Source organism: Tympanuchus pallidicinctus, unplaced genomic scaffold (assembly GCF_026119805.1).
Source record: "Tympanuchus pallidicinctus isolate F22 unplaced genomic scaffold, pur_lepc_1.0 scaffold8, whole genome shotgun sequence".
Taxonomy (NCBI): Eukaryota; Metazoa; Chordata; class Aves; order Galliformes; family Phasianidae; genus Tympanuchus; species Tympanuchus pallidicinctus.
Genome location: NW_026294802.1, coordinates 2201020 through 2214730, shown reverse-complemented (window position 1 = coordinate 2214730; position 13711 = coordinate 2201020). Strand labels below are relative to the sequence as shown.

General features: G+C 40.3%; 1 protein-coding gene across 6 annotated transcripts in view; it reads left to right on the top strand.

Annotated features, from left to right (window-relative positions):
* Positions 1 to 13711, top strand: part of CALD1 (caldesmon 1) — a 185074-nt gene that overhangs the window by 128298 nt on the left and 43065 nt on the right. The window contains exon 1 of one of the 6 annotated variants that reach the window (XM_052667697.1): positions 1945 to 2173. The exons of the other annotated variants lie outside the window; for them this stretch is intronic. Within the exon in view, the coding sequence (XP_052523657.1) occupies positions 2127 to 2173 (47 nt within the window). The 5' untranslated portion in view covers positions 1945 to 2126. Of the gene's footprint in view, positions 1 to 1944; positions 2174 to 13711 lie in introns of those variants that run through there. 6 annotated transcript variants of the gene reach the window in all.

Sequence of the window (13711 nt, the reverse complement as noted above, 5' to 3'; positions counted from 1 at the left end):
GGAATATTTTTTCTTTGAAGAAGTACTGTAAGATTTTAGCAGATAATCAGTTTCCACTTATTTGTATCCCTTGTGAAAGCTGTTCTGTTTATGAGCCAAGTGCAGTAACCCCAATAATCCAGAGTGGATTGAAAAGTATTTAGAACCCACTCAAAACAAAAATTTATCTGTTTCCATGACACATTAAATAGGTCCGTAAATACAGACCTCTATTTGAAATCTGTAGGGCTGCTTTGGAGCCCAGTCTGCAGTTTCATAAACATCATCTCTTGAATCTGGCATCTCATTAAAATGTATATTTTGGCAGAATAGTGATACAATCTCTATTTAACTAATGCACTTCTAGAGGGAAGAATTTTGCTTCTGTAATTCCCCACTCTTGAAATGCCTTTTCCAGGAGTCTTCTCAGGAGAATCCCTTTTCACCAGCATTTTACAAGAACTCCACACTTTCACATTGCCTTACATGTCCTCCTTCCCTTGAGGACAAGGTAAAAGAATTGGAGTGGGATTGCCTGCTGTAATCTCATCTCATTTGCAGATCTGTCTACCACCACAAAAACAAAATTCATATTTTTCTCCATTTTCATTCAGCAGTGTAGGCTTTTTCTTACTTCAGCCCAGAATTCCTCTGGATTTTATACACTGAAAGACAGATAAAGCAAGTTTTATTTTTAAACACTAGATCAAGAGTCTGAGTCTTCAGATCGTGCACATGAAATTACAGCCATTTCTTGGAGTATGGCAAACCTGTGCCTAAGTGTGTGAAAAAGCTGAGCCTTTGCATGAGAATCCTTTGCTTATTTGTAAAGCACAAAACTTCCTTTCTCCCAAAAGTAATCTCCGGGAAACTGTAGAGAAGTTTTTTGGGAAAAAAAAAGTACTAAAAATAAATTGGCTGCACTACTTGAGCATCAGTGCCCTGTGCCAAGTGCAGTTGTAGGTTTCTTGCACAGAAACCTTCCATCCTTCATGGACTCTGGAAGAGGACTGCCTCAGCTCACTCCAAGAGAAGAGTGCCACCTGCTGAGCACCCTCACTCTCCCACAGAAGGGCAAGCTTACAGGACAGATTTCTCTTTGGAGAATTAATCCATCCACACCCACCCCTGTAATTTATGAAATTTAACACGATTGCAGCCTGGGGTGGAATGGCTGCGGGACTGCACAGTAAGCTGTTTCAGTTTACTCGCAATATGAGGGCTCAAAGAGGTATGAGAGCCAAGCATGTGAAATCAGGGGAACTGATGGTGCCTCCATTTAAATTACTTTGTTTGCATTTCTGTTTTCTGCTTCATTCACTGAATTAGATGGAAGAACAATGAGGAGAGTCTGTTAGGACTGATTTGGCTGCAGACCTGTTTTTAATCCCATTGCTAAAGACGAGATGGTTTTATCCTAACTGCCGTTGAGCTTGCAGCTACTTCCCACTTCCCTGGATCTGTTCCTGCTTGGCAGTCACCCTCTAGTCTTTTGAGCTACCTTATCCAGCGTGACCTTTCTCAAGTCAGACTGGATGCAAGTGCCTGCAATATGTTCAAGCAATGATTTATGATGAAAAGGGAGGACTGTTTCCTGGACCATTGTTTTATATTCGGGTCCTCTCCCCTCATCATTTCTCTGCAGGCTGGAATGTGACTTCCCTACAAGCAAATACTTGTGAGGGCAGATCTGCGCAGCACTCAGGCTGCTCCATGCTTGGACTGACTTGCTGAAACAGAAGCACTTTTTTGTGAAAGTTGGATGGGGAGCATGCACTGGTCAATCAAGTTGAGCAGCTGAGAAATCTGCAGGAATTTCTGTTACTGGAGGTCCAGCTAAAGAGCATCTATTAGAGAGAATACAGCACAAAAGCTAATAATCATATGATCTCGGAGCAGAGGGGGGTGAGCAAGGGGAGGAGGATACGGGATAGATAATGAGCCTCACAATAGGCAAATAGAGAGTGTCATTACGGGAGCGGCAGGACCGGCCAAATGGTTAACCTGTGGGGTGGAAAGAGCATCCAATGAGTCTCGCATGCCTAAAAGGATAATGGCATTTTTATTATCTCATTCCACGCCCTGATCATCTGTCCATTTTCTCCCTGGAGCTGGCAGCAGTTTGCACTGATTCATTCGCTACAGACATGATCAGCAGATCATACTGCAGGCAGAACTTGTCAAGCCTTTCCAAGTGAGTTGTCAATTTATTTTGCTATCTGTATGGATTTAGCCTTTTAGCATTGCATAGGAAATGCTGGATGATGGTGATGGCAAAGGCGTGTAAAAAGCTGGAAGTTGGTCGAACTGGGGAGTAAGTAAGTGTTCGATGTAGGTTCTCTTACTACTCTTTTTGCTTTGTTGTCTGAAAGAAAAGACTTTGCATATATACATCATTTTTTATCTGAATTGCAGAATTTGAATTGCTTTGTTCAGTGGCAGAAGAATGAGTTGGAAAGACTGGTTGCTAATCGGAGTTGCATTAATTGGAAATTTACACAAGTTTCATAGCTTGTGTGAAAACTCGTAGCTTAGATTGCTTAATTCACTGAGTAAATAATGTCCTCCTAGCACATTCATCCCTGAATGTGGGAGGGAAGCAAGAGAAGAAAATCAATTAGCCTGTGCAATGTGTACAAATAAATTATCTAGTTTATTTGGGTCTTGTGCTGTTTTGTTTTTCTGCTTCATATGTTGATGAGAGGGAAACAGAGCACTATTATCTTTATAAAATACTGTGATTTGTATAGTGGTGTTGTTTAACACTGGGGAGAAGTTTTCAGAATTGACTGAGATTTTTGGGTGCTAGTTTTTGGAGTTTCCAGTATCAAATCCTGTGCTCTTGTAGAGAGCTCAGAGATTTCTGGAACTCAGCCCCCCCAAGAAGTCCCTTCCAGGAATCTAAAATCCTTTGTTATGATTTCAGATATGGAGTAATAAGTAGCAATTTAGCTAAGAGCATGTCAAATAAATTTGTTTTTTGTTGGTCCATAGTGGAACACGGCCACAGGCTGCAGCAGCCAGCCCTCCCATACTGTTAAATGGGAGCAGGGAGTTGCCCAGGCAGAGATCCATTTCCACCACCACCTATGTGAGGGTAAAGCAAAGGAGTGATTTTGGCATTATAAAGCTGGTATGGCGGGTGGAAATCAGAACTCTTGGTACCTGATGTGGAGAGCTGAGCCTCTGAGATAACCTTCAGGCCCTTTTCATGGACCTATTTTGCAATCAGATTAGCTAAATCAGTTAGGGTATGGCTGTTCTGCTTAAAAAATGAAACAAAAGAAACAAAACAAAAAACAAGAAAACAAAGTATTTGGATATCCTTGCTGAGGGAGATTCTTCTCCAGTCTTCCCATGGGTGAGAGAGGGAACCAGCAATGAGCTGGCTCTGTGCCTTGTGTGTCTCTGAAGCAAATGCTGGGAGGAATGTCTCAGTGTGCGCCTGCTTTATCACCCACAATTATGCTTGTGAAGTGAATTCACTGAAGTCAGTGAAATTATATCTGGATGAAGACAATTCAGTCTTTTTCTCATGAAACATTACTAGCTACTATACCTTGTGTCTTGGGAGACTTGTGTACCATAGCAGCTTCTAAACAAGAGCAGACACCTGACAACCAGGCATGGATTTTCTTTTGTCAAGTCTTCCAGTAGCATATCTGAAGAAGAATAGCAAAGTTCTCTTGGGGAGAGGTCTTTCAAGAAAAATGAAATGCCTGGCCAAAATTTGGAAACTGATTTATTCCCTTTTTACAAGCATGCCCATGACCTCAGGCCAAAAGTGGGGAAGACACCTTTAGCATTACCCAAAAAGGCTTCTTCAAAGCATTTCTCAGTGAAATATATGATGAAATACTGCCCTTCCCAGGTGGAGGCATAACGTAATCATTCCAAGTGCTCATGCCTTCTCAGGAGATTGCTATGGAAAAGAAATATAAAAATTCTTATATACTAACTCCCTGGAGACTCTCCAGGGAAAGACAGGAGTCTGTTATTAAGCTGCTTTGAATGAGGCATAGTAAGTTTTCTAACTTCTTGCAAATGTCCTCTAATTGTCCCTTTATGTGATCATTTCAGCTGCATCATTTAAAGGTACTTTCTACAGTTTTAGTGTGCTTGTAGAAAATCCTGTAATTGCTAAATAGTTGAATATAATCCTGTTAACATTTGATACACTGGAAATTAAAAGCAGAGGCTCTCATCATAGCCAAGAAATCATTCCGGTTGGCATGAAAATGTAAAGACTGCTAAGTGAATGTATAGGAATTGAATTGGCTATCTTTACTGGACACTAAAATGCTGTGCAAGTTTCTAAAGAAAGCAGAAGTATTCTTTGCCAACAGGTAGAATGTTTTCTTCCAGCCAATGTAGCTTTTGTCCAAACTTTACAGATTTTTTGCTGACAGTTGGGATGCTGGAAGTTGACCTTCACAGTATTTTCTGATTGGTTCCTCATATTCTACATTCTCAAATGTAATTCTCATTTTTTTTTCTGTTTCTGGGCTAGATGGACAAGACAGATAATTGACTTTTTTTTTTTTTTTTTTTTTTTTTTTTTTTTTTTGTAAGGAGAAGGATTGAGGAAGCTGGCTAGTTCTGCTCTAAAAACTGGTGCTGCTCATTTTCACTCAAAGCCATCTTCCTCCTTCTTTCTGGTCTTTTCTGTTTGCACATCTCATTTGGGAAATAACCAGAATCCTTAATTTTTAAAGCTCTTTTTTTTTAATGTTACTGAGGAAAAAGAACATGTGACTAAACACCAGATGTGCTAAAATGTTAGCCTGTAGCAAAGCCTGTTTGTCTCCATCTTAAAAACTGAGAACAGAAATCTGTCTCTGAACGTGGCTCATCCCCCTACACCATCCTGTCCATTTCTAAGCTGTACAGTTTATTTATATCCATGTTGCATAGCAGTGCCTGATGCTTAAGAATGAATGTAAAACACATAGAATAACAAATGAGTGCTTTCAGTGCAAATACATTTCTGTCTGCCTGCACCATATTTATGTTAAATGCTCTGGTAACAACACTCCTTGTACACTGAGCATTAATTGTCTCACTGACTAAGTGAGAGACTTAGGTGTGTGGTTTACACATCATCAGGGACATTGGCTACTGAAGACTAAATGTGCATTTTAAGATTTTGTTGCTGGATTTAGGATCTTCCCTCACAGAGTATCTACAACAGCTGAAACATTTCTGAACAAAATTATCCTTCACAGTGGAGGAAACATCATGACAGAGAAAGGGCAGTTAGGTAACAAAACTGTTGAGATTTTGGAGGTGCTTCCTCCAACACAAGAAAGACGCTGACCAGTGTGTTGGATTAATCTATGTGGAGTTCTAGGCACCTATCTGAGTTTGAAGTCATGATTTTTAAGAAGCAAATTTCAAAGATTTAAGCCAGGGCAGTGCTGAGGTGTATCAGACTTCACTTGATGCTGCTCTCTGGAAATCCAAGTGCCTGAGACCAGATATGATGATTGTTTTTCATGCACACTAAATGTAGCAAAACCAAGAAAAATACAGAGAGTACCAAGCAGAGCAGAACTGGTTCGGAGTTGATTCTCAGACTTGCTTTATCTTAAGGGAAGCAAGAGGAAATATATATTTTTTTAAAATTACATTTTTGACACTTTCTAAGCTACAAATTGCTGAGCTGCCTCTTTGCAATTTTCTTTGTAATAAGAGATTCTGATCTTTCAATTCCAATCTGAGCTAACCTAAATTTGAAAGAAAAAATAAGTTAAAAGAAGAAAAAATAAATGAAAGATTTTTTGCTTTCTTTCAGACTGGATTAAAATAATCCTGAACATTTTCCATGTTACTTTGCTCTGACAAGGGTGTTTTTTTGTTTTTTTTTCCTGCTTCACCAAAACTAGAGAATTCAGTGCTAGTGCAGATCTTAAATCCAGATAGTTCCTCTGCAGCCTTCCCGTTGAGACAGGTGTGCCAATGTGGGATGGGGGGCAGCAGACATTCATCTTGCTGCTTCCTATCCCTGCTTCCTTCCCTGCAGAACCTGCAGACCCATGCCTCCTTCTCCACCCTTTTCATGTTTGGAACACAACAAGAAGGTACAGAAAGGCCAGGGAGGAAGTCTCTGCTGGTTATTTCAGGGTCTTTCTGCTCTTCTGTCCAATGTGAGTAGTGCAATAAATGCACTACTAAACAGATACAGTAAACTAGATGATACAAAATTGTACAGTTAAATCCAATGAAGAAAATATCTCAAGTTGAATAATTGAAAAACTCAGATAAAATTTTGTAACTTTTCACTCCTTTTGATTTTACTTTGTTAAAGAAAACACAAAAACTGCCTTTCTTTTAATATTGTAATTTTTCTAACGGTTGAATTGCTTTGAGCTTTGTAAGCATTGAAGTTTATAAAGAGTTTTCTCCGACTTCAGTAAGGCTGCTTACATGTATAAGTAGCTACAGGGCCAAAATTATAATTACATGTCTGTATAATGTTAGCCTTCATGCATTTATTCCTTCCAATTTTAATTCTCTATTTTATAAAATCTATGATCAAATTTTGGAGCCCAAACTAAGCTGATGTCGTCCCTTTTAATTTAGGACTCAGCCCTTTTATTCTCCTCCTGCGTTTTATTTTTATTAGTTGCTTTCTTTTTGTGCTGATGTGCAGCACATATTGTTAAAGCCACTTATTAGAGCCAGAATTTTACGGCATGGAGAATGTCCTAATAAGGGAAAAAAACCTAGCTCTTTATTGGTGAGGTAAGAGAAATCAGGCAGCGGATAATTTTTTTGCTGATTGAGAAGGATAAGGTGCGGTTTGGCAGGTACTGCATTGGTTTGGCATTTGCTGACATGGTTCCTCTTTTCTGCAGTTCAAATCCTTTGCAGAGCGGACAGTCAGGGAGGGTTTCCCCCTTCCCTCTTCCTTCTCCTTTTCAACATTACAAGTGTTCAGTAGTGCTGTAAAATCTCACTGTGACACACAAACTGGAGGTGGTAGCGAGAAGATTTTGCAAGCTTAACAGCATAATTTACCGTAGTCACCTCTGAGCAAGCAGCAGGCATGGTGAAACGTAGGTTTCTATGGAGTTTGTTATACATCTGAAGCATCTAAATGGTTTATGGAGTTGTCAAAAGATCACACTTTGGTCTAAGGTATTAAAATGCAACTTCCCTCTTCTCAGACATCCATCATTGGAGGAAAGTACAAATTACAGGAGTTTGTTGACACTTTAAATTGCTCTGCTGTTTTTCTTTCAAACTGCTTTGAAGGCTCACATTAAATTCCAGGGATGAGCAATGCATCCCAGGCTTAAATAGAAGCTTCAGCACAGATCTGAACTCAATAGAATTCCTCAAGCTTTCAGTTGAGTTACGATGAGCAAAGTTGCAAGCAAGGGCAGAAGCTGGTATCGAAATTCTTTCCTTCTCCAGTCTCTTTGTGTCTCTTGGTAAACGAAATGCCAAGCCTAGTGCTGGCTATGCTAGAATTCACTCTATGCTGCATCGGGAGGCCAAAACTGATGCAAAGCGGCTGTCCCTTCCTATGTGGTGTCCCTTGTGTGGCTCCTGGACTGCAAGAGGAATGATGTTTTACCTAGTAACTAACTGTCCAGTTTTCTATCACTTATTTATTTTTATCAGTGTATTATGAGTTTGATTCTACTCTTCGTGAAACCTTTTTTCCCATTTTTTTTTCTCGACATAATTTGAGAGTACATTTCCTGTAATTGCTGAGGTTATTCACTGTAGGCAAAACATGTGAAAGATAATTTTCATGGTAATAATGCAGAAAAGATAAGTAAACAGTGTTTGTAGCAGGGATGGATAAACCAGATCATGTTAAACAAAATGTACAGATATGCTGCTAGAAGTAGGCTACACCCAAAAGGTTGTTGCACAACCATTTTATTTTTGGGTGTATATATATATATAATTTTGTCTGATATCTATTTGTCCTCAGATTCTTCTTCCTCAAAGTCAGAACCTCTTTAGAAGATCAGGGATTTGGTTGACTTTGTTGTCATGTTTTTTCTTTTTAATTACCATCCACCACATTTTTCTATATGTTGACTAAGCATTACTGAGAAATATTTGGATTCTCATGAAAAAAAAGTGACTCTAACAGAACTTAGCATGCTAATCTGTAAAGATTAATTCTGTGCAAGCAGTTTAGATTCTGAATTCAGAGTCTTTTCTGGATCACTTTTGCTCTGCTTTATATTTCTGTTTAGGAGGTTCAGTCCTGGTATGGAACCTGCATGTAATAGTTACTGTATTGCACAACAAACAACAAAAAAAGGATCCCTCTTCTTCCAGACAGCTTAAAACCTTATTAAGAAAACATCTCTTGACTTCTTTGCTGTGCATTTCAGAAAATTTGAGCAAGTCACTCCTGCAGAAGCAGTCCAAGTGCACTTGCTTTCCTACCCTGGGTACTCTAAGAAATGTGGATGTTTGTCCTAGAGATGTATTCCTAAGACCAGCACACTTGTCACTACAGGATGTGAGATCTTGGCTTCCATTTGTCTTGTCATAGCCAAATTGCCTGCACATTTTTTAATCATAAAAAATATATTACATGTTTTTGAACAAGAGATTATTGGCTTGCCAAATTCCATCTGTAGTACATTCAGTGCTGGAGTTGCTTCAGTGTAATTAAAGATGTACCTTCTAGCATCACATATACATATTGGTGCCCTGGCATCATCCTTTTTTTTTCTTTCTTTTTTTTTTTTTTTTTTTTTTTGAGGTGGGGAGGCAAAGAGTTTGTAACTGAGCAGTTGGACTGTGGGATGAATGAGCCTCACAAGGTACAGTTCTGTAGGTTTAAGTATCCCCAAATGGCGCAGACCATCATCACACACTGAAATGGCCATAACAGAACCTTGGTAAACTTTGTTCACTTTCAGGCAGTCTCTGGCTTGCCAGCTCACAGGATCTACAGTCACCTGTCCTTTGCCATGTGTTTCGTTTCCTCTTTCTAATGTACGACATGATATTTTACAAATAAAGCCTGAATTAAAGGTGTCCCATTTTTAAATTACTCTCAAGGAATAGCCTCACATGTTTTGTGCAACAGCATCTTTCTTCTGTGAAGCAGAAAATTTTTAGAATCATGCTTCCCAAGAATGGAAATCACTGGCATGGATTCTGGGTGTGTATGATAGAGTTGTGCATCTTGACTTTAGCCATCTGTCCCCTTCTGGAACAGAAGTGGTCAAACACAGCATGTCAGCAGTTTTCTTTCTTAGGATTTCAAAAAGTCTCAAAGCCTAATTAACAGAGGTAACATCTGTTTCCAAAGTCAGCTAAGCTTTTACTTTAGTAAGGAAGATGAGAAGTGTTTTTCTTTTAGTTTCTCCATGATTTACTATAAAGCCTACAGTAACATAGTTTGGAAGTTCTGTGCAAATGTAACTTTTACTCAAGAGTTGTTGACATGCTAAAAAGCTATTACAGTAATGCCATCTTGATTCTTCTGCCAGTCCTTATCTGTATGGCCACAAAATCTTCCCACTGACAGCATATTCATTAGCAATAATTTGCAGCCCATCCAGTTGAGGAGAAATATTCCTTTTTTGTGCATATCTGATAGCTTCACTTGATCCTTTGTCATTTGGAGATAGCCGCCGGGTTAATTCCTTGCTTGATTTCTTGGATTCTTCCCTTTTAGCCTCACCCAACACCCTAAGGAGTGATCAGGTGAGAGACAAAGTCTAGCTTTGTTACATACCATCTAGCTATATGCTTGTAGTCCCTAAATGAGAAGGATGAATGCTCTGAATGCATAAAACAGTTCTTGTTTCTGTTGCATTCTATGTATGCTTGTTGTTCCCTATGCAGTTCTGCTGTGGAAATACTACCAATCTGTTTTCTCATCCCAAAAAGGATATGATTGTGCTCTTTACTACACTACAGCCAGTAGAGATTATGCTGTTCACTGCCTAGCTTTTGGTTCTTTCCAGCAATTCTCAAGATGTATGACAAGTTCAATGTGATCTTGAGCCCTGAAAAGAATATAATAGAGTAGTTCATTTGGAATGGACCTTCAAGGATCATCTAGTCCAAATGCCTGACCTCTTCAAGTTAAAGCATGTTATTGAAGACATTGTCCAAATGCCTCTTGCGTATGACAAGCATGGAACATGAACCATCTCTCTAGGAAGCCTGTTTCAGACTTTGACCACCCACGCAATAAAGAAATACTTTCAAATGCCCAGCTTTCTTGGTGCAATTTTGTGTTCTTCCACTCATCTTACCAGTATCTGAAGCAGAGCTTGGCACCTCCTTTTGCTTCCCCTCTACAGTCCGCCTCTTGGCCTCCCCCTTCTCTGGGCTGGACAGTCCAAGCCTCCCAGACATATACATGCCTTCCAACCCTGTTACTAGGTTTTTTGCCTCCCTCTGGACACTTTCAAGGACCTTAACATCCTGTTCATATTGTGAATCCTAGAAATGCATGCAGTATTCCAGACAATGCCACATAATTGCTAGGAGAATAGCCTCTTGTGACTGACTGGCTTTGCTGTGTTTAATGTACCCCAAATGCAGTTTGCACTCTTGGCTGGCAAGCACACTGCTGGCTCTTGCTGAACTGCTGTTACCAGCACCCCCAGGTCAGTTTCTATAGAGCTGCTCCGCAGACACATTCACCAGTCTGTACCTGTGTCCAGCATTGCTCCATCTCAGGTGCAGAACCTGGCATTTTTCCATTTTTGGAATATCATCCAAAGCTGATAGTTTTGCAAGGCTATGAAGTTGGGATGTTCAGGCTTGGGAGAATTTAGGGCAGGGCCCACAGGTGTGGAGTAAGAAGATGGAGACACCCATTAAAGTGCCATTAGATGAGAAGTGACATGACCTGCTTGGAATGCAAGAAGAAACTGGAGAAGGAACTGGAAAAGCTTCTGGGGAGGTGAAACAGAGAAGAAAACCCTTTGGGAGTTTTCTTTCTGAAGTGCAAAAGTAGGTAGTGCGGTCTGCCCTGGAGTTTCCTAAATCTTTGGTAATTTTGTGGGAGTATTTTGATCAAACTGTTGGTGAGAGTGCAGAAAAATTATTGGTATACACTCATAGCTATGCACTAACAATGAAAATACTCCTATCTCACATTCATTTTAAGCTGGCAGAAGCACCCATAAATACATCCAAGATTGCCCCATTGGCAGATAAATGCTAGTGTTTGTGTCTAATTTTATGCCTATGTTTGTATTAGACTGATTAGTCTTATAATACCTTATTGATGTAGGTAATGCCCGTCATGCCAAACTTTGAATCTCCCAAAGGGATGATTTTTTCACAGAACCCTGCTGTAGTCGAATGGGAACTTATACACAAGTGGGTTTAAGCATCTCATTTATTCTTATTTATTCAGTAATCTCAATCAACTGAGTTATGGTAACAGGTTGGACCATGCTCTGAGAACAGGAATTCAATTTCTCTTATTCTTGTCCCAATTCTGGTGCCAAATATTCTCCAGTTTACATTGCTATATCCTCATTCATCAAATGTTGTATTTTCACAAAAGACTATTAAACACAGACTTGCTATCCAGTGCTTGTTTTCTTGGCTCCTTCCAGTGCCTGTCAGGACACATAACTGAAATTCAGTAAGGACTTTCGTAGAAGGATAAAGTGGATTGCATCTCTCTTGCACTTGGCTTGATATACATGTGTGAATAGTTAGTACAGACTGCTGGGAAGAAGACACTAGAATGAATCACAGCAGGTCTGAGCCAAGCCTAAGGCCTGTTCTCTGGTGGTGTTATTCTGAAGGGTCCTTATGTTGTGTGAATGCCTTTCCATTAGGAGCTCCAGTGGCTTCCTAAAATGCTCTTTCATCTTGCATTTCATCTTGCGACAGAAAATGTTGCCCTTTAATCAAGAGGTAGTTTGGTAAGGGCTGCTGTTTATGGTCCTGGCTCACATTCAGGTCAGTCCCATCTACTGTGTGGCACTGGAGATGGTGCAGTGAGAGCTGCTGTGCACAGAAGCCTTCTCAAGCAAAGTCTTCAAGAGTTTCTGCATAACTAACTCAGTGGTAGGCAGGCAATCTGCACCCATATTTTCCATATTTTCAGGCACTGAAGTGTATCTTAGTTCACAGCTTGGTGCTTGAAGGGGCTGCCAGGCTGTGTTGAGGCACACTAATCCATGCATGAAGCCTGAGGTTCTTTTGCAGTGACATGACTGCAAGTTTCCCCTGGGTAAAGAAGCTTTCTGGGTTTCCTTTCCCATTTTACACCAGGCAAATCTCTTTTTAAAATGTAAACTACTGATTTGGAAGTACCTGGAAACTGAAGGCACTGCATAGAGGAGGGGCAGGCTGCCACTTGCTCAGAGGGAACTCAGGGGAGGATATTTCTTTGTTCTGTATGCCAGCAAAAATTGTCCCAGGATAATCAGTTCTGCCTGTGGCTTTCACACACTTTTGGGTGCAGCAATGGAAGTTGGCAAGGTGCAGCTGTTGGGCCTGGGAGAAAGAGGTTTGGCCTACCTGTAGCAGTGGCCTTTGGAAGCTGCTAAAAAAGCTCCTGTTAACTTCCACAGTGTTTGGACTAGGACTGAGGTACTGCAGCCAATGCACAAATCTTATCTGCTGTGGGGTTGAGGCTGAAACAAGTACATTTGTCTATGTCCCTATTTTTCCATTCCATAAACCAGCTTTATAGTAGGAATAATAATCAGCATGCAGCAGTCAAAAGGGGTTGTGAGGATTAATTAAATTTGTAAAGTATGTTGAGACCTTTTGATAGAAAGTTAGTGAGTGCCAAGTGCTAATATGATGAGGAAAGGAAAATAGATATCAGTTTGTGCTCACTCCTGGAATGTAAGAGATTATCCTAAAAGCCTTGCTCAAAACATAATTTTTTGTGCATTTAACAACAATTTTTTCAATTATTCTTTCCTGAATAATGTCAACTCAGTCTCCAAAAAACCTGTGCTTCTTGGTGATGAAAACTTAATTTCTCTTGTTTCCTCATCTTTGGAATTAGGTTCTCTTTTGCCTTCACTTGCATCTGCTCACTTTCTTGCCACAGCAGCCCTTTGCCATTCTCTTCCTCTAGCTGACTAGCTTCTCTGTTTCCTTCTCTCACTGGTCAGTCATCTGCTCTGTGGTTAGTGCCATCCACTTTGCTCCTTCACCTTTCCTTCCCTGAACTCACCTGGAATTTCTTTTTAGCAAAATAATGAAAAGCAGCTAAAATAAAGAATATATTGCATGGCATCAAATTAATTGTTTTGGGGCTGGTACTTTGATCACTGAATGCTGTGGCAAAGGATATAATAACACAAAATAATTCCATGGAAGCAACCTGGAACCCATAGGTCCAGGCCTGGTTGGTGCTGCTTAGCCTGTCCTGCAAACAACTGCCGGTGGTGGAGGAGTGTGAAAGTTGGTGTCTGATGGACAAGCCTGAGTTGGGACAGGGCCATGAAGCTCAGGGCCAGGTTTTGTATCTGATGAACACAAAGCAAAGAAGGCTGACTAGGGCAAAGAACAGCTGTTTGGCAGTGGAAGAGCTGTTAAATAGCAAACAGGACCTGATCAATAATTTGCTGTGAATGTGTAACTGGCAGTACCACTCAGCTTCCCCATGTTCCTGCAGAGCCCATCTGTGTGGGGATATTTCAGCGTGAAGCATTTTGCAGTCACTATTACAGCCTAGCTCTGTATATGGAACTGCTGTTCCAGATTGAAAAACTAATGCTTACCATAATAGTTGCTGTTATTTGTGAGCATG